General features: G+C 44.9%; 1 protein-coding gene across 6 annotated transcripts; it reads right to left on the reverse strand.

Annotated features, from left to right (window-relative positions):
* Positions 1-82: 82 nt before the first annotated feature.
* IKBKG (inhibitor of nuclear factor kappa B kinase regulatory subunit gamma) lies at positions 83-16,401 on the reverse strand. 6 transcript variants are annotated; one of them, XM_083482530.1, is made up of 15 exons: positions 16,049-16,401; positions 15,324-15,518; positions 12,803-13,011; positions 12,508-12,606; positions 12,106-12,279; positions 9,647-9,708; positions 8,266-8,328; positions 4,742-4,853; positions 4,510-4,628; positions 3,479-3,631; positions 3,291-3,387; positions 2,027-2,176; positions 1,749-1,891; positions 1,262-1,320; positions 83-854 (listed from the first exon to the last, which is right to left on the reverse strand). In XM_083482530.1, the coding sequence occupies exons 2-15, from the start codon at positions 15,505-15,507 to the stop codon at positions 697-699; spliced, it is 1,782 nt and encodes a 593-aa protein (XP_083338656.1). In that variant the 5' UTR covers positions 15,508-15,518; positions 16,049-16,401; the 3' UTR covers positions 83-696. The 6 variants fall into 6 exon arrangements, with proteins under 6 accessions (XP_083338656.1, XP_083338657.1, XP_083338655.1 ...); XM_083482531.1 differs by having other exon boundaries at positions 15,324-15,551; XM_083482529.1 differs by having other exon boundaries at positions 4,510-4,625; positions 16,049-16,378.
* Positions 16,402-20,946: the final 4,545 nt, after the last annotated feature.

The raw sequence follows: 20,946 nt of genomic DNA on the forward strand, positions 1-20,946 counted from the left end.
TTGTGGTATTTGGAAGGGTGAAGTACTTACACACTGTTAACAGAAGAGGGAATATTCCGGGTATAAGTAGAAAAGTCATTGCTGATCTTGAACTTTACTTTAATTGACTTTAGAGAAAGTAGGAGTCATATAGTGACTCTTCATACTGTAGAAATACTGGTAACGTAACCCCAATAAGAAGTTCAACTGGGCATACCTCTTGGAAAGCAAAAGAAATAAACTATTCTCTTTCTCTATTGCATGGGCTTCCTCATCACAGCTTGGCTAAGGAAATGTGTAAGGCACAGTTAGGGTATGTAGCTTGGAGGATTCTTCCTGTATCTTGGGAGGCACTTAGAGAAAGCAAGAATGAGCAGTCTTCATGGAGAAGCACCCTTAAAAGAGCTACCGAGATATGTATTGTTTGTTATGTTAAAGGGGTGGCTGAATCCTCTTGACATACAGTAGATCAAACACATTATTTCACACAAACCTAAAACAGTGAAACCCCCATGGCTATGGTAGCCAGGCTCTGAAGGAGGACAGCAGCAGGCTTTACCATTTTCATAGAAGGAAAAAAGTTAATGACATACAGGTAGGGAGGAAACAGTCAATGATCTTTGCTCCAAGGTAAACTCTTAGCTGTACTGCTGGTTTGGCTTAAGGCAACAAAATGATACCACAGAATGGAACACTCATTCCCTTCCTCAATCAGTGTCACTGGATACAGTCCATGACGTGGATTTGTAGAGTGTCCATGTCTGGAGCCCTGTACTGGCACTTGGGACAAGAGAACTCAATCGGTTCTTCAGCAAGGCTTTGTCTTCTCACTGTTTGAAGCTGGGGGTGGAATGGGGCAGGACCCCTCAGGAAACCTGGAAGGACAAGAAAAGTACAGTCAATCTGCATGCACCAGTATATTTACTCCCTCATGCTAGCAGTGATGACAACACTTCACATTTGTTCTCATAGCTGTAAGTTCCTTCAAGAAAGCAGAAGAGGGAATCAAGAGGGAGAAATCTCTTCAGGATGCTTGGAGTATATTTAAAAACCACAATACTAGATGCTTAGGAGGAATATATGCCACACTTGTGGAAAGATGGCAGCAGGTTCAAGATGCCAGAATGGTTAACCAGCAATAAATAAAGGCAGGCAATAAAGTTTTTGGTTTTTTTAAAGGAATTCTTAAAACAAGCCAAATTGATTATAAATAACATAAGCAGTATGTGCTTGTGTGTGAACTGATTTTTTTCCCTTAAGGATAAGCAACACTAAAACACACCTGGCTGAGGTTGTGGCCGCATTTCTGAATGGCGATTCCTCATCTCTTCCATCAGAGAACTGTTTAGAGAGAGATAACCACAATTCAGTTTATTTGTAATACTAACCCCTTCCCAGGAAAAGTGAAAGACGTACAGTGGTACCTCGGGTTACAGACGCTTCAGGTTAGACTCCGCTAACCCAGAAATAGTACCTCAGGTTAAGAACTTTGCTTCAGGATGAGAACAGAAATCATGCTCTGGTGGCACGGCGGCAGCAGGAGGCCCCATTAGCTAAAGTGGTGCTTCAGGTTAAGTACAGACCTCCGGAACGAATTAAGTACTTAACCCAAGGTACCACTGTATAAGGTTCGTTGCCTTTGGCTACAGACCACTTTCATACCTTGCCCAAAATCAAAAGAAGCTTAACACAGATACCAACACCACAGCTGATGTGGACAAACTACTACATTCTAGGTGTGTCCGTGTTTTCATCCATCCCCTACTCACCGTCTGACTCCCTCAGATTCTGCTTGCAGCTTTTCATAATCTCTCTGCAGTTGAGCAACTTGCTCCAGCAGGGCCTCTCGCTGTTCATGTAGTTTTTCCCGAGCATGACGCTCTGCCAAGAAGTCTGTCTTGTAGATATCAGCCTGAATAAAAAGTAGGGTGACAGCTACTTTGCCTCTTACTGCACTACTCACATTCCCCAGGTTGCCACAAACATACACACCAATCCCTTTTCCAGCATGGCTACTTCCCCATGGCACACCTAATTCCCCACTCACCTGTGCCTTGAGCACAGGCACAGTCTCCATGATAGCCTTGTGCTGCTCAGCCTCCTCCTTCAGCTTGTCAATCAGTTCCTGCTTGGCCACCAGAGCCTCTTCAGCCTGCTGTAATTGCTCAGACAATTCAGCAGCCCGCACATCCAGACCCTGAGGAGGGGACAGAGTTCAATAAGGCTACAGCACGGTAGGCAACTTTCTGCTGGGGACTGCATGCCAATGGTTCTAAATTAATTTAATCAGACTAAGACTGTTTTAATTTTTAACATGACTAAAGTCTATTAAGTTTGTTGGGATTACTCTTAAAAAAGGTATACAAAGGGTATGCATTTATATTTAGTACAACAGACCACTATGGTTACTTTGGAAATACTGTAAATTTCTTTCTGACTTTAGTGTGACTGATACATAAACACAATATATACACACATACCTTTTTGTTTTTGTAACTGGAGAACCCACTCCGCCACAAGCCATACAACTAGGAAATTATTCTTATTACTATTTTATCAAATAAAATACTGCCCCTTCCAAACCTTTTTAAACTATATAGAACAAGGGTGGCTAAAGTTTTTCAGGCCCAGGGCCACAATGACCAACCCTCTAGGAGCCAAGGCTGAAGTGTAAAGTTGTTGCAAAAGAAGGTAAGCCTTCCAAAAGACCCCTCAATAAATGACACCCATTTAAACCATTTTTGTCACTCATTATTACTAAATTTTATTTAATAAGAGTACGATGATCATTTGACATTGGGCTTGCCACCTGTTTTCTTTTTCAAGTTTAAAAAAGCAATTGGGGCGCTTTTGGCTTCAGAGCATAGGAATTGTCAGTATTTTTTAAGAATTAAAACCAACTTTGGGCACAAATTTCTTTATTGCAAATGATAAACAGGAATTATCAGTATAGTATTTTTTTAAGGGACAGATTTGGGGGGCCCTAAAGCAACTTTTGGCATGGGACACATGGGAACCGTCCTTATTATTAAACTTATTTTAAGGGACTAGATATGGTCTGTGGTCATGTATTAGCCACCCCAACACAGGAATGGGGGGCAAATGCTTTACAAATGCCAGGAAAAATGAGAAAACCAGAACTCTGATGGGTTGGAAGAAATGGCGCAGCTCTAAAAAGTACCATGTGCTGCATGTTGCTAGAGGAAAAATGAAGCATGACATCTCAATCTACCTCCCCGCCCCCACCAAGACAAAGTGGAAAAGGGACCCTTTATAGAATTAAGGTTTTCATTACAAAGCATTTCTCCCACCTGGCTCCACTTCTCATTTTCTAGACTGGCTTTGATATGAGAGTCATACTCCTGGAAGAGCTGGTGATAGGCCACCTGCAGCTGAGCTAATTTTCTCCTATAGAGGAGAGAGGGAATAGATCAGTTTATAGGTACTTGCCACAGAGCTAAATCCCCCAGGCTCTTGGCTCTCCCATCCTCTCACTCACTTTTCCTCTGTGGCGCTCTGCCGCTCCACTCGCAAGGCACTTTCTAGATTTTGCACCTGCAGGCGCAACTGATCGACTTGCACACTGTGCTGTTTGGTGCGGGCTTCAGCCTCCTTTTCAAGATGTTGGAGTCTTTCACCAGCTGCACGGACCCTGTAGCACAGCAGAAAAGAGAAATACAGCTCTTTACCTGCTAGCCAAGATTTCCTGGGTAGACAGAATTACCCTTGCCTTTTCACCCCAGAAAATATGTACCATGACAGCACTAGATCCAACATTGTTTGATTCAATAGGTTTTCTACGCAACTCCTTGAATCTTCTTCATCGTAACACTCGGTGCTGTCATCCTCTTCTGTGGCTTCACATGGAAAGTGGGCCACTGTTGAGGATGTGCATGTAACTGAGGGTGGGGTTCTCTCTGACCTTTCCATCATAGCTGCTTGCATTCCTGAAGAAGCAACCTGTCGACCTCTTCACCAAGGCAAGTGACAGAGGTGAAAATATCAAAGAAGCATCCCCAGCTCTTCAACATCTTTTTGTCATTATTTTTGTGATCCCATACACTGTGAGAAAGCACATGGAAGGCCAGCAGCAGTTCCCAACTTGCTTTTTGGTTTGACACCTAATCACTGGAAGAAAAAAAAAGGCTTCCACTCTAATGGACTGCCAGTTCTAATGGATCAAAGCTGTCTCCTATATTTTTCTGAGACTGGGTCTTGATTTTGGTATTCAAAACACCTAGTGTTTTTCACAGAGGCATGAGCTAATCAAGCAAATGTGGCTGTTCCAGATTTAGGGCGCCAGGTACAGGACACATCCAGACCCCTGCTGCACAAAGGATGTCACATGATCTCTTCCAGTTTGAGGTCAGTATGCTTGGAGGGGAAAGACAGTGGAGCCAATCTCCCTGTCCCACAGAGCAGGCCCAGCTCATTGTTTCATAATGTCTGCATCACTGCAGGCAAAAAGGCCTCCCTCCAGCCACTTGCCAACCACACAGCCTGACCACACAAGTCTCCTGCGTGACTCACCTCTCCTCCAGCTCTTTCTTTTCCTGTGTGCAGGTTTCCAGGCGACTTTGGCTCTCCTGCAACTCCCCCAACAAGGAAGTCACCTGAGCCTTTACTGAGGCCTTGTCCTCCCCAGCCTGCTGTAATGAGAGTGGGAGACAGATCACAGGTCAGTCAGTACCTGTGCAGTGGGACGGACAGGAACCTCTGAAGCTTGTGGGAACAAGATTTTCATACTAGAGTGACAATTCACCTCCAGCTGCTTGCTCAGTGTTTGTAGCTGCTGCTGGGTCTCATGCTCCCACGCTGCCAGACGCACGAGCTCCTCTCTGGCTGATGCCAGCTGTTGACGAAGGGCTGAACTCCTGGGGGTTGGAATGATAAAATGTGCAGCTGTTGAACTTCACAAGATAGCATGTCCTCTGCCACTACAGGTTCCATCACTCAGTAGCAAACCCTTGATGTCCTGTCCAAAATATACTAGTTATGATCTACCAAAGCTACACTGGGGGAGGCGGAGTTGTTTGTGGATAGGACATTCATCCTAGGATTTACTCAATAATGCTCATTATTCTGAGGGATAGTAGCATCCACTTCAACACTCCATACTCCAAAACCTTCCATTGCTTTGGGTGTTGCAAATACTATACATTTGCCACCCTTTCACCTGCCATTCTTCAGCTCCCAAGACTTAAATTGCTATTGTCTTCATGCTTCCACTGACAGTCCTTACACAAGGTTGGGGAGGAGGGGGAAAGTATGATTCTGTCATGACCTGATGATTCTGTTAATGCACACGCACTCTGAGGCACTGATGGGAAATCTTTATCCCTCAAAGTATTGTTTGACTCCCAACAGCTCCAGCCAGCAAAGCCAGTGATCAGGGATGATGGGAACTGTAATCCAACAACCCCTGGGAGGCCAGAGATTCCAGCAGCCCTGCTCTAAAATATTTTCCTCACTGAGGTAATAATCCTGGGTCTCGGTTGCACCACCTCACGCTATAGGTGGGGACTCAAGAATACACACTCCTCCATAAATGAACATCACAGAGAAAGTCATGTATCACAAAGAGAAATTCTAGCCAAGTCCTCTTCCTGACGGTGGGTTCATATAATGAGCATTTCATTATATGAAATCCATACATGCAGGGGACTTACGGGGTGGCGCCTCCGGTGATGGCGGACTCCCTCTGAACTGGAGGGACAAGCTCCGCAAGAAACGGGTCTTTTCCGCTGCGGCGTAGCGGGGACCCTTTTGAAAATCACAGGCAGATGAAGCCTGTGACCGTGGGACTCGGCGGGCACCTTTAGCGCCCCCCAACCCACTAAGGAACCCAGAAACGGGCTCCGAAGTGAAGAGGGGGAAGTGGCACTGTGCTGTGAGTCGACTGCTTTTTCTGCGGAGCGAAGCCGCACAGCCATTGCCGGAGAGCGCTGCCTTTTTCCTGGGACAATTTGGCATTGAAATAACCAACCGTGAGTACTGGAACACTAAATAACTGGATTTCAAACAAGTATTGGCGAAATAAAAGGAATTTGGACTTTAAAATTTACCCTAATTTGGTACTGAAACGGAAAGGGGTAAACAGGAAGTCACCCTTCCGTTTTCTTGTAGTTATAACAAAGCAAAGACAAAGTAAACTAGAGCCTTAAAAATCACTTTTAAAGGATCGTCTTTCACCATTCAAAACTGTGGAACCCCCCTTCGGAAGCAGGAAAAGAAGGGGGATTGTTATTGAGCTGTTTAAGCCTGCGGAAACAAAGTCAAAGCAAAGTATCTTTCCACCGTCCTGACCCTGGAGCGGGGTGTCAGATTTGGCGTTTGAAGCTCATTGACCAGAAATTAATGCTTTGACAGATAGTCAAAAGGAGGGAAACATTGTGATTCCATTGTTTCCTTTCGCTTTTTTAAAAAAGGACAAATATGGACAGAATATCTTTAAAGAAGAAACTTTGTTGCTATTGTGCTTAAGGAAAAGATCAATTAGAAGCTTCTCCCCCTAGAGGGGAACCATGAAATTGTAACTAAATCCTGGGAACTTGCGGCTGTTTACTGATTACAACTGTGGGAAAGAGTTTGGTGACCTTGCAGGACAATGCCTTCAGAAGCACTGTTGGGTGCTTTCTGTAACGTAAGTGCCCTATTGGACCAGTTAAGCCAGAAGATGGATTTTATGATAAAAGCTGCTAGTGCCTTTGATCAGGCAGTGGAAAATGACATGGAGCCCATTCAGGAACCAAAACAGGAGTGTGTCATGATAGAACAACAGAAAGAGGAGGACCCTGCTGAATCTGGGACGCCAGGGATGAAGGGACTCTCGGCCCAGCAGGAAAGTGAGCTTTTGGATTTGGCTAATGAATTCAGAAAGAACCAGACTTGGAAAGATAAAGTTTGGACTGAACTGGAAATGGGGGGGTTGGATTGACCACCCTATGCAGGGATGTTTGGACTTTCTGAGTCTGGAAATGGGTCGTCAGAGGTTTGGAGTTGTTGGGACTTCCAATTTTGGAGGGAATCTGAAATATGCTCTAAAACATCATATGGCGCTCAGTTTGGACTATGGGAAAGGGGCTGATTTGTCGAAAAGGGTCAAAAACACTACAAAGCCGGAGTTCCCGCGAGTGAAAGGAAAATATGAAGAAGAGCTGCGAAAGGGACATGGAAGAGATTTGAAGGCCTCGGATATTAGGGCACCAGGTTAATGTGCCAGACTAAAGGGAAACAGAAAGGACTGACAACCCCGGGACCGGGGGGAGGGGACGCTGGAAGAAGATTGGATTGTTTTTATTCTATTTTATTCTATTGTATTTTCTTTTTTGTATTATTATTATTATTATTATTAGAAATGTCTGATGAATGTTGGGAAAATGCTGAAATGAAAGTACTTGGCTCTTGTTAAAATGTTTAAAGAATATGGTAAAAAGGTAATGGTTATGAGAAGTTGGTAAAAAAGATTTAAGTTTTAAGCTCTAAGATTATTTACATAAGATAAAACGAGAACAGAGTAAGGTAATGTGATGATTAAATATTATGAATCATGGATTTAAGTTTTAAGCATCAAGGATTTTTATAAGATAGGATGATAATAGAGTAAGGTAAAGTAATGATAGAATATTATGAACTTTGAAAAGGATTTGCTGTGACAATTATTAATCAAGATACAAGAGATGGGAGGAGGAGGAGGTTGTGGAAAGAAGGTAATGGAAATTGGAGAATTTGAAAAGGATGGTTTCATTTTTGTTTTTTTCTTATATTTTTGTTTTTGTTTTTTTTGTTTTTTGTAATGTTGTCTTCTTTTTGTGTATTTAAAAAAAAAAATCTTCTGTCTCTGCAGGTTTACCACCTCAGTAACTGCTAATAACTTTGCAGCGGCTTCTGGCTCAGAAGTAACCATTTTACCATCCCATCCTCAATTTCCTGGCCACATGGATTCTGCCCATTCTCCTTAAATGGCAGGGATTAACCAATATTGAGTTACTCCTCTCACCTGCTTCAGGGACCAGGCCACATAAATGGCGAGCACTTGGCCTCATTTAGTGGAAGGAGGCTTCCCTGGATCAAATCCTGCCAAATGACTTTTGCATAGCCCCAGCTGTGACTTCCTCTCATTGTACTAACAGCTGGATTCATGGACATCTCCTTTATGGGCTCTCCCCTCCTCAAAACACACTACCTGCCAACATCTGTAAGTTTCACTCCCTAGATGTCTTCCAACATTCTGCCTGCCTGGCTGGACATACCTGAGAAAGTATAAGCATATTATCATGAACTTACTCATCCTCTACCTCCTTCAGCCTCTTGCATAGCTCTTCAGCCTGGTCCTGACCAGAACTATTTCTGTAAAGAAAGAAAAGTAATACACTGTGAGTTTGCAAAAAAAAAAAAACAACCCAAAAAACCCCCACACAACCTAATTTGCAGCATCAACTCTCAGCCAGTTGCAAACACTCTCAAATCTCTAGCCACAGAACACCAGCCCACTAAGTCTTGGCTTTGACATTTAGTCATATGCCAAGCTGGGCTTTGGTAACTCCAGAGGTTTGTGCAGAAAGAGATTTCTGAGACTAAGGCTGGCAATCACATTCGGCTGTGATCACTGTCGGCTGCAGTGTGTGTCACACGAGCGTTCCCCACGCTCCTCCCGGGGCTGGAAAGGGGTCAGTTTAACCTCTGGTTTGCTAGTAAAACTGAATTACTGTGTCACGAAATGATGCATGTCTAAAAAGTGTGTCACCAGCATGAAAAGTCCGGAAAGCTCTGCAATAGGTTATTGGTACAAAAGTACAACTATGCTGGGTTTCAGTCTGAACTGCCTAGGTGACTTAATTCTATAGTGGAACGTCAGCTGCTGAACACTTCAGAAGCTGAACAATTTGGAACCTGAACACTGACAACCCGGAAGTGAATGCTTTGATTTCAAACACGCCTCGGAAGTTGAATGGCTTCCAAGACGTGTTTCTCCATTTTTTAAAAGGAAATTGCTGACCAGCAATTGTGCCTCAGTTGTTGAACATTTCGGAAGTCGAACGATCCTCCAGGATGGATTACGTTCAACAACTGAGGTTCCACTATACCTGGTGAAAAAGCTGGGCTTGCTTCTTTCATTTTTTCTTATCTAACAGTCAGTAATGGGTACTGTGTACCACTAGACAAAAGCCTGCAACCTGGAAGCATCCTGAAATGAACTCCAGGCATATAAACAGGAGCATCCCATGAGATCACCAGGTGCCCCTCTCCAGGTTCCCCCAACCACTCTAAGCCATTACTGGTGTTTACTGGGGGAAAGACCCTGGGCTGGCAGCCTGCTTTGGAGGTGTCCCTAGAAAGGCTGGCCTGGCAGGCATTATCTTGTTGTCTTAGCCTAGTGCCAGAAACACCTTTTTATTTCCCCAGACTTTAAACGTTTGTTGATCTGTTTTATTTGGGTTCATATGAGATTATGCTGATTTTACAAATGTGCTTCTTTGGCTATTTTTTGGTATTAGTTATTCTGTAATGTTTTTAATATTTTATTGTAACTACCTGGGCCACTTGACTAAAAGGCAGTGTATAAGTCTGTTATTATAAATTTGATAACATAAAATAAATAGGTGCACATATGGTCTGGCTTCCCAAGGACCATTCTCTTGGTTTCTCCATGCTAGGGGGCTCTTACCTGGCCCCTGAGCCCTGCAAGGACTCCAATTCCACAGGTTGTTCTTCTGCAACTCCATTCTCCTGGAAAGGTAACCAGATAAGTTAATCTTTACCAGATTCAATATGTTATGGAACACCCCAAAATCCAGATTTTGCTTTAAGAATGATAGCCTGTATCTGAGAAGGATTTTTTTGTTTTGGCTGGGAGAGACAAGAGCAGAGATTCCTTTATTGTAACTCTCACAAGGCATATTTAAGCAAGCTGAGTTGCAATGTGTCCTGCTAACTGCAGATTGCCATGCCCTTCACTGTAAATCTTTGCCTTCCTCCCTTATCAGTTGTACTTTTCACCAGACTCCTGTTAGTGTGAAGCCAAGAAATGATCACCTAAAATGCCAATTCTTCCTTCTCTCACCCCACAATAGCTAATCAAACTGAAGCTCAATCCAGATCAGACTGTGGCACTGTTAGAGGGCGGTTCCCTAGACCAGATGGCTGGGAGGTGGCCTGCTCTTGATGGGGTCACACTCCTCAGAAGGAGCAGGGATGCAGCTTGGGGGTACTTCAGGATCCTTTGCTGTCGCCTGAGGCTCAGGTGAGCTTCGTGGTGCAGAGGGCTTTCCATCAGCTTCAGCTGGTGGCCCACCTGCATCCCTACCAGGACACTGCTGGTGGAAGGAGAGGATGTGCCTAACTGACATCTGTTTGGTTGCTAAACAAGTGGACAAGTAGCCACAGTTCTTAGACTGTGGGTGGTCCTGGAGCTTCTCTGCTGCTGTATCCTGGGGGCTGGATCAGGCCCAATCGCCTTCTAAATCCAGCCCGTAGACGGTCCAGGAATCAGTGTGTTTTTACAGGAGTAGAATGTGTCCTTTTATTTAAAATGCATCTCTGGGTTATTTGTGGGGCCTGCCTGGTGCTTTTATGTGAGTAGAATGTGTGTTTTTATTTAAAATGTATCTCGGGGGCATAGGAATTAGTTCATTCCCCCCCACACACAAAGTATAGTCCGGCCCCCCACAAGGTCTGAGGGACGGTGGACCGGCCCCCTGCTGAAAACGTTTGCATGCAGATGTCAGTGCAGGGACATGGATATTTTCCAGTATATTTCCCTGCATCAAATCACTCACTCAGACTCTCGTGTGGGCCTATGTTTCAGGTCACTATCCTAACTTTGGTTGTCTTGCTCTAGTAAACTAGATTATTAGAGTTTATAATAATCTGCAGGCAATTTGGAAACTTCAAGTAGTGTAGAATTCAGCACCCAGGTTGCTAAGGAATCTTTTGGATCCCAAAGGGACATCATTTTCCCGTCCAGGAACTCTCCTGTAGACTCTCCTCTGCCCTTCTCCTTCCTCAACTCCAATACATCAAGCAGCCACCTCACAGAACTAAGGACAAATACTGTCCCTCTTCCTCTCAGAAAGCTCATCAGCTAGCCAAACCTTTACTCTTTACTCTTCTCCTATTTCCTGCTTTTGAGCCCAATCAGATCCCTGTTTCTTTGAGAGATCTACAGCGGTACCTCGGTTTAAGAACAGTCCAGTTTAAGAACAATTTGGTTTACAAACTCCGCAAAACCGGAAATAGTGTCTTGGTTTGAGAACTTTATCTCGGTCTAAGAATGGAAGCCGAATGGTGGAAGGGCACCGGCAGCAGCAGGTCTCATTAGGGAAAGCGCGCCTCAGTTTAAGAACAGTTTTGGTTTAAGAACGTCTGGAACGGATTAAGTTTGTAAACCGAGGTACCACTGTACTTTCCTTCGTCCCCTTGCACTGCTCTTTTCTTCTTCTGTTGCTTTTTCTCTTCAGAATCTCATATTCTCCTTCCCATAGCCACCCACTGCAAGAATGGAATCTTTACTCTCAGCCATTGCCCCAAAGTCCCCCATCCACTTTCAGTTCATACTTTAAAAACTTCCCCAGAGCTTCACTTAATCACGGTCCAAACTCATTTTCTCCTCTTGACAACCTTCCCTTCCCTTTCTAAAAGCTCTCACGAGTATCCCTTTCCCTTCTCTTACCACCTTCACCCCTTGAGCCAGATCATCCCCTTCCCTTCATTCAGCCAAACATCTTTCTCCCTCCACTATTAGGCTGACCAGTTGCACTGCATCCTGGTTTTTCATGTGTTCCAAGGAATGCTTTTTGAAGACAAATAGTTCTTACTATTTGTAGTGGCTTTAAACTTAGCCTACCATCAATATATTGTTTATTGATTCTGTTCAACAACATTAATAAGTATGCTAATTTCCTTTTTATACAATAAACTTTATTTTCAATCTATCTTTGTTAAGCCTCAATGGCCCAATTCTCAATGTTGAAAGACCCTAAGAAGGGGGTGCCAGGGTTGCAGGTGAGAACGGAAGGATTGCAGGCAAACAGTTACACCCCTATTCTAAACTCCATAGGAGCTTTGTCTCCATTGCCTACCCGTGACCCTTTCACATGTTCTGCTGTTTCCCCCACCAACTCTCACCTTCATCTTTACTGCAGGCTTTTCTGTGGGCGAGGTGCCCTTCACTGCTTGTTGCAGTGCACAGATCTCAGCCTGCAATGCCAGCTTGTCTTTCTGCAAGACCTGGTTGGCTTCCTGGAGCTCCTTCAAATCCTCCTCCAGCCTCTCCTTTTTCTGCTGTGGCATCTCAGGGACCTGGAAAAGGGAGAGGAAAGTGCATAACCTCGACTGAAAATTTACAACACATCAACCATTGTGATCCAATGTCCAACCCTCCCAGCACAATCTACAAGATAAGTGTGTGTGTGTGTGTGTGTGTGTGTGTGTGTGTGTGTTGCTTTGATAGCTGTGACTTGTATTATTTCTTCGGGACAAGCTCAGACTTTACACCCACTCACCTAGCTACACAATGCTTCTCCTTACCAGAGCAAGTACAGCTTCTCCTTGAGTAAGAGTTACAGTGTCTGGCTCCTCTTGTGCTCCAGAGGTCTCTCTCTCTTTGGGAAATGGCTGAGATGCTGTCTGTGAGCAGGAAAGCAAAAAATCTGATACACATAAAATAACTAAAATTGTTTCACTGCTTTTCCTGGTTCTCCTCTGTCCATGATGTCAACACACACAGCTTCTTTGTCAGAGGAGCTGCCCTTAAACAGAAGCATGGCATAGAGGCATTGAAGGGAGCCCGCCCCCACCTCAACACTTCAGCCCTCCCTCTTACCATTTGCTCCTTCAGTCGCTCCAGTTCCTGGACAGCCTGCTCCAACTGCTTTTTCAGCCCTGTGCGTTCTAAGTGCAGCTTTTCCACCACAAGTCGGGCTTCCTGGAACTTGAGCATGAGGAACTCCTTCTCCTCCTTGTGGGAAGCCTGGAATTGCAGGAACTCCTTGTAGCGCTCCCGCAGCATGTGGTTACTTTGTCGGATAGCTTCTGCCAGCAGAACAGAGACAAGGGATATTTGTGGGATCAATGTGCCTGCTTCTCCACGAGGAAAGGAATCATTCCATTCTGACTGCTTATGGGACTGAATGAAGATGCATAGGGAAGGGTGTGCCTTCTGTCAAAGCCCTTGTTCACGTGCAATGCTGAGCCACACCATGGCTTTGTGCAAGCAAGCCAAGGGCCTGCAGACTATGACTGCTTTGCTCCTCTCCGGTCATTTTGCTGCTGAGGTGAGCCAAGCTAAGGTTTCCTCCTACGGTTAGAAACACAGAATCATAGAATTGCATATTTGGCTGACAGCTTGTGGTTTGCTTAGGAAAGCTAAACCAAGAGCCCAAGTTTGGAAAATATAGTAAGCCAAACAATGGCTTGGTGCAGGGCATCAACAAAATAACGGAGGAGCAAAGCAGTGGAAGAGTTTGCTCACTTGTGTTAAATTGTGATTTGGCTTACATAGCATTACATGTAAACCAAGCCATTGCTTACTTCCATTCTGCAAAAAGAGTCTACACTCCTAGAATTCTCTGTTCTCTGTTTTAGTAGTATATAATAACCTATTCTGTCATTCTAAGAACTAAGAAGTCAGTCTCAAGTAAATTTGCTCAGGATATTTTTGAACTGAAGGGTTAGAATTTATTGAATACATAAATTGTTCAGACTGTGGCAGGAATCCACCCAGCACTCATGCGAAAATGTGATGTGATCTCTTAGAGTAATCAAATGAAACTTCAGCACATGGCATGATTAAAGTCTGTAATTTTGTCAGGACAAGTTATTTGTTGTTTACTGTTGTAAACAATTGTTTTCTGAAAATTTATCTTCTGTACCATGAAAATAAATAAAAACATTATTAAAAAAGAACAGACAGCTGTAATTTAGGTATGCAAGATTTCAATTACTTTAGATTCAAAATCCACTGCTTTTAGCTTGCTTTTTATTTTCTGTTTTTATAAACAGTATTTCATAGGCCAGTTCCACAGCAAAATCAGCATTAATATACTTCTACTGCCAGCTGCAAATCAGTTGTGATTTAACAACACCCACCCACTTTACTCGTTTGTCCCTGCTCCATAGACACTGATTCTACCAAAGGTGGCTGAAACACCTCTTCTCTACCACATTTTACCACCCATGCTAGGAAAGTAAGAGCTACAAAGATATTCCTGCATATCCCAAAATGGTTTTAGGGACCTTTTGGAATCTCTAATGAAATTAAACCTGGACCTTAAAACAAAATGCATGAATAAGTCCTTTTCTGGCATGGAAAAACAGCAACTACTCAGAGAAGGGAGGGGGAATATGTACCCTCTCTGAGTGTTGTTGGACTCTTAACTCCCATCAGCCCCAGCTCAGCGCGCCCAGCCTTCGGTATGCAGGCAACTCTCTGTGCGAAACCTGGAGGGGTCTCGCTCTCCAGGCTTCAGCGAAAGCCTGCATTCGCCCCATAGGATGCACACACATTTCCCCTTCATTTTTGGAGGGGAAAAACTGCGTCCTATGGGGCGAAAAATACGGTATATATTTTATTGTAAACAGCCCAGAGAATTTTGGTTACTGGCCAGTATTGAAATGAAATAAACAAGCTGAACAAACTTTAGCTATATCAGTTTGAACCCATCACACCACTCCCAGGAGTCAAATCCCATTAAGTCCACTTCAAGAGTTTTACTTCACAAATGTATCTGGCACTACTGAAGTTAACAAAAGTGAGAATATAGAATCTGATCAATCTAAACTAGTGTTTTCAAACATGGTACCCTTGAGAAGCTGGATTACAACTCCCATTAGCCCTTGCCAGCATAGCCAATAGTTAAGAATGATGGGAGTTCGGGTCCAAATTATCAGGAGGACACTAAGTTGCAGAATTCTGATTTAAACAATTCTAGTGAGCCACCTGACTAGAATTACTTTGGCCACCTCATGAGAAGAGAAGACTCCCTGGAAAAGACCCTGATGTTGGGAAAGATTGAGGGCACAAGAAGAAGGGGACGACAGAGGATGAGATGCTTGGACAGTGTTGTTGAAGCTATGAACATGAGTTTGACCAAACTACGGGAGGCAGTGGAAGACAGGAGTGCCTGGTGTGCTCTGGTCCAGGGGGTCACGAAGAGTCGGACACGACTATAAACGACTAAACAACAACAAGTGAGCCACCTACTCTGACAGCACCCAGTCACAGAAACACTCATGGTGGAAATCATGTACTGAGTTCAAACTGAGTGCTGGAATTAAAAAAGTGAACATTTCAACAATCCAACTGATTACTTTCTACGCAGATCAGTTCACCAGGTCCTCCTCACCTTTGAGATCTCTGTTCTCAGCCAGAAAGTGCTGCACAACTTCATGTCCTGCCAGCTCAGCCGGAAGGTGAATGGTGGCAGCTTTGCCCAGAGAGGAATCATCGCCCATCATGCCGCAGTCATTACCCGGGCATCCGCCTGGTTGTACCATGTCACAACTCCAGCCCCCTTGGGCTGTACTCATTCAGATAGGTTCTGGGGAGTGGAGAGAATGGTCAAGACGGAAACCTTTAAAAAGCAAATGCAGAAATCTATTGAGCTACAGGTCATCAGCTGGAGGTAAAAGAACTGTTGGGATAAGCTGCCTATACCTGGGCTGTACCACTTTACATTGTAGGCGGAGGCACATACAACTGAATGCTTCTCCATATATACAAACAAAAGCATTCCCTGCATGCAGAAAATCAGTATGCCAGGGAAAAGGCTACGCTAGAACACTTCTTTCTTGACATCATGGCATTCTATATGGAAAGATTTGTTTTATTTTCATTTTGCAACAGAGCAGCATTTAATCAAACCAACCCGCAAAATGTTGCTGCCCAGGCCTGGGCTTATCATTGTTGGAAACAGGGCAAAATCTCCTGCCATAGAGAGAAGCAGCCTTTCAGCGCCTAACCAAGAGGCGGGGGGGGGGGAGAGAAAATCGGATTCCTGAGTTTCAACGAGGGAGCGCGAATGGTTCAAGCCCAGTCCTGGGGGGGGGGGGGGGCTGGGACGCAGCAGACCTGGCTTCAAGTCTCCGCCTCGCCCCCAAGCTTCTTGGATGACCCGAAGTCCTTCCCGGGAGATCAGCCTGGGCGACGGGGGGCGGGGGCGGCAGGAGAGACCGGCGCCGCCAGGGGCTCCGCAGGCCGGCCGCCCGCTCCGGGGCCACCGGAGGCCTCGGGCCTCTTTCGGGGGCCGGGTTCACCCTCCGGGGCTGGAGCAGCGGCGCGAGCCCGGGGCGGCGGAGGGGGGGGGGCGGCGGGGAGGAGCCGCGCCTCAGCTTCGGAGCCCGCTTCGTCCGCCCCGGCGCCGCTTCCTCCTTCCGGGTTCGCCGTTGGCTTTGCCTCTTCGAAAGGGATGTCGGGAGAAGGAGGCGGGGCGGAAGTGACGCGGGCGGAGGCCCTCCGAGGCGAGGCTGCCCTGCCGGGGACTTCCGGCGCGCTTAGCCTGCAGTCTCGACTCGGGCATCAGGCGCCCCGTTGAGCGCAGGTGTATTTCTGAGCAAACCTGGGAAACCTCTGGGCTGTTCCAGTGCAGTCCTAAGCATGTTTTATTCAGATGTCTCGCTTCCTAGTGAGCATGTGAGGAACATCAGAAGTTGCCACATACCAGCCTGACCATTGGGCCATCACTACTGTCTACAGCTCTCCAGATTTTCAGATGGGGAACAACCCCAGACCTACCTGAAGATGCTGGAAATTGAAGCAGGGGGTTTTTGTGTGCAAAAAAGGTGCTCTGCCACTGAAGTGCTGAACAGTCCTTTCCCCAAGTTTAGGATTCCAGCTTTATAGCTAACTATGTTTTCTCAAAGGAAAATCCTGTTGATTTCATAGAATCAGAACTGTAGAGTTGGAAGGGACCCCAAGGGTCATCTAGTCCTACCCCCTGCAATGGAGGAATCTCAACTAAAGCATCCATGACAGGTGGCCACCCAACCTCTGCTTTAAAAATGTCAAGGAAGCAAAGTCCACCAGCTCTTGTGGGAGTCTCCTTCAATGTCCAACAGCTCTTACTGTCTGAAAGCTCTTCCTGATGTTTAGTCGGCATCTCCTTTCTTGTAACTTGAAGCCATTGGTTCAAGTCCTACCCTCTGGAGCAGGAGAAAACAAGTTTGTTCCATCTTTGGAAGATGGCTATCATATCTCATCTCCGTCTCTTCTTGTCCAGGCTAAATATCTCCAACTCCCTCAACCATTCCTCATAAGGCTTGGTTTCCAGACCCTTGAGCATCCTCATTGCCCTCCTCTACATATGTTCCAGCTTGACAATATCATTCTTAAATTGTGGTGCCCAGAACTGGACACAGTATTCCAGATGTGGTCTGACCATGGCAGAATAGAGTGGTACTATTACTTCCCTTGATCTGAACACTATACTTTGGTTGATGCAGCCTAGAATAGCATTCACTTTTCCTGTTGCTGCACCACACTGTTGACTCATGTTAAGCTTGTGGTCTACTAAGACCTCTGGATCACATGTACTACTGGCAAGCCAAGTCTGCCCCATCTTATATTTGTGCAGCTGATTCTTCCTACCTAAGTGCAGAACCTTACATTGAAATTCCTTGTGTTAGTTTGGGTCTAGTTCTCCAATCTGTTAAGGTCATATTGAATCCCAATTGTGTGTTCTTACTTCCCAATAGGTTTTAATGTTCTACCACTGAACTACTGTACAGTCCTTTCCCCAGGTTTAGGATAAAGTAAATAGAACAGAGCTTTCCAAACTGTGTTGTGACACGTTAGTGTGTCGGCTGCAGTGTGTAGGTGTGTCACATGAATGCACCCTGTGCTCCTCCTGGGGCTGGAAATGGGTTAGTTTAACCTCCGGTTTGCTAGTAAAACTGAATCACTGTGCCACAAAATGATGCATGTCTAACATTAAAAGTTTGGAAAGCTCTGTACAGTATTAGGTAATTAACAAAGCAGTTACTCTGAGCTTGACAGCAGGGGATTGGGAGCCCCTCTTCCCATGAGGGGATAGTGATAGAACAGAGGCAAAGGGTAGCTTGGAGGAAATGGTTTTCACTGGAGAGAAATGAAACTGAAAGTGTTTATGTCTATCTCCATTTTTCTTGTTACACAACCTTTTTTATGCAAACGTTTCTACACTACCTTTTTTACACAACCTTTTTCATGCACGTGCAATGGGAGCAGACCAGAGTAAATTGTAATATGTTCACAGCCTCTGCACCACCTGAGGAAATCTGGCTTCAACACCACACATGGCAAACAATGACATCATGATGAAAGTGAAATAATTTATTAGGTCTGAAAAGACTCAGCAGCTAGCTCACTATTTTATGACATTCCTGTTGGCCTAATAAACATAATTGCTCTGCTCTGGATTTTGGAATTTATCCAAAACTGTTGTTTCACTCCAGTATGAATTACCCTCCTAGAGAACCACCCACAGGCACTCCAACAAATGTGAGCATTCTTGTGTTGAGTCCAGGGATGATGAACTACAACTTTCATCAGCCCCAGCCAGCATAGGCGTGCTGGCTTGGCTCTGCAACCGTGCATGCTGGGGTTGTGTATGCCGCAGGGGTGCGTGCACATGATGCCACTATGTTGTGGGGCGTGTGCGTGCAACGTCAGCACATCCCGCAGCATGTGATGTCACATGCACACACCATGCAGCATGGTGACATTGTGTGCCCACCGCCGCAATCTGTGGGTGCCTGGACCCTTCATGGGAAATATTGTAGGTTCTCAAGAACCCAGGTACCTGGAGAACCAGCACCTGTGGTAAGGGATTATGGGAGTCTAACAGCAGTTGGAGAGCCAAAAGCACAGATTTTTCATTCACAGTGATCAAGCTGGTCAAACTCACAACTAAAATATATACAGCCATGTCTGGTGTACATGTAATGCTAGGGAGGTAAGCCAACTGCATATATTATCATGCCAAGTAAAAAGGCCTATCCCATGCATACCTCACACATTTGGGATGCCTCCAGGCCGGCAACATATTTAAATCCTACCCCAATTACATCTCTGTTACTTTTACTTCTTCCCATATTCATTCCTATGGGGGTTAAAAAATGCTACATACTGTATTGCAGTAAATACAAAATTCACCCACCACTCCTTATAGAGTGCCAAGAAACATTACATCCGGTGATCTCTAAAGGGTATTATTATGAGGTTAAATAATATAGTTTGCACATTAAGGCTTCAATCCTTAGCAAACATAGTTGGATTCCTGGCTAGGAAACTGATTCAGCTTTCATTTTAACACGGCTAAATTTCGTCTGGCACCCAGCGGAAGTCTTCAATCATTTATTAATTTCTAGCATTTACTCATGCTAAAAATTATGGGTGCCTTGCACCCACAAACCCTAACACCCAAAGCTTGTAACAGTAGGTTAAGGAGAGATGTGGTAGCTATCTTCAAAGATCTGAATAGCTTTTATGTAGAAAATGAAGTTGAGTTGTTCTCTGTTGCTCCAGAGAGAAGGATTAGAGCAAATGGAAGAAAATTGTAAGGAAGCAGATTTAGGCTATTAAGAGAAATTGCCTAATAGTCAAAGTTGTTTATCCATGGAGCAGACTACCTGAAGAGGTCGTGGGCTCTCTTTTCCTGGAGGTATTTCAGCGAAAATGGGGTGGCCATCTGCCAGGGATGCTGTGGTTACAAGATTCTTATACAGTTGTACTCTGAAATTAAAAACTTAAAAATAAAAATTGTCCAGTAGCACCTTAGAGACCAACTAAGTTTGTTCTGTCTGGGTATAAGCTTCAGATACCTGAAGAAGTGTGCATGCCCACGAAAGCTTATACAGTAGTACCTCGGGTTAAGAACTTAATTTGTTCCGGAGGTCTGTTCTTAATCTGAAACTGTTCTTAACCTGAAGCACCACTTTAGCTAATGGGGCCTCCTGCTGCCACTGCGCCACTGCTGCATGATTTCTGTTCTCATCCTGAAGCAAAGTTCTTAACCCAAGGTAATATTTCTGGGTTAGCAGAGTCTGTAACCTGAAGCGTATGTAACCCGAGGTACCACTGTACCCAGAACAAACTTAGTTGGTCTCTAAGGTGCTACTAGATAATTTTTTTAAAAAAAAAATATTTATTTCAACTGCGTCAGACCAACACAGCTACCTACCTGAATCTAGAGTTCGAACAATTTTCGGAAGCTGAATGTCCAGCGCAGCTTCCGATTGGCTGCAGGACACTCCTGCAGCCAATCGGGAGCCACACCTTGGTTTTCGAACAGTTCTGGGAGTCAAACGGACTCCCGGAACGCATTCTGTTCAAGAACCAAGGTACGACTGTACTGAGCAGGGCCTTCGTCTCAATGACTTCCAAGGTCCCTTCAGACTCTAAAATTCTATGGTTCTATCATCTTCTGGTTATTTTAACTTTTTATCCCTAGTGGTTCACATCTTCTGTTAATGAATTCAGTTGTATGACTTGGAGCTCAATATAGGGATACAGAGCCCATTGGCAGGCCTAGTAGGCCAGGTGGACTAGGGCTCCTTGCTCAGCTATGAAGCTTTCTTATTAATCGTGGGCCATTTAGCATCTCTCAGATAGGTGAGAACTCTCTGGGCCCCTGAACACAAAATTCCCCATGAATTTAGGTGCCAGGGCCATGCATGGCACCCACAGCCCCTGGCACCCACGGTCACAGGCCAAGTTGGCACTCCTGATCTCTCAACCTAATGTACCTCACGGGATTGTTGGAGGGGGAAAAGCCATGTATGCCACCTTGAGCTCTATAGTGAAAAGGAGGGATATAAAAGAAAACAGTAAATGAACAAGCAGCTAGACTATGGGTGCCATGTGCATTTCAACTCATAGGTGCATATCAGCAGGAAGTAGGTCAAAATACCAGCCTGTATCTGGAAGGAGACCAGGGTGTTTTCAAAAGATAAGGCTGCAACCTTTTCCTTCTGACCAGCTCCTCTGCTTTT

Source organism: Podarcis liolepis (assembly GCF_965112155.1).
Source record: "Podarcis liolepis genome assembly, chromosome: 17".
Classification (NCBI taxonomy): Eukaryota; Metazoa; Chordata; class Lepidosauria; order Squamata; family Lacertidae; genus Podarcis; species Podarcis liolepis.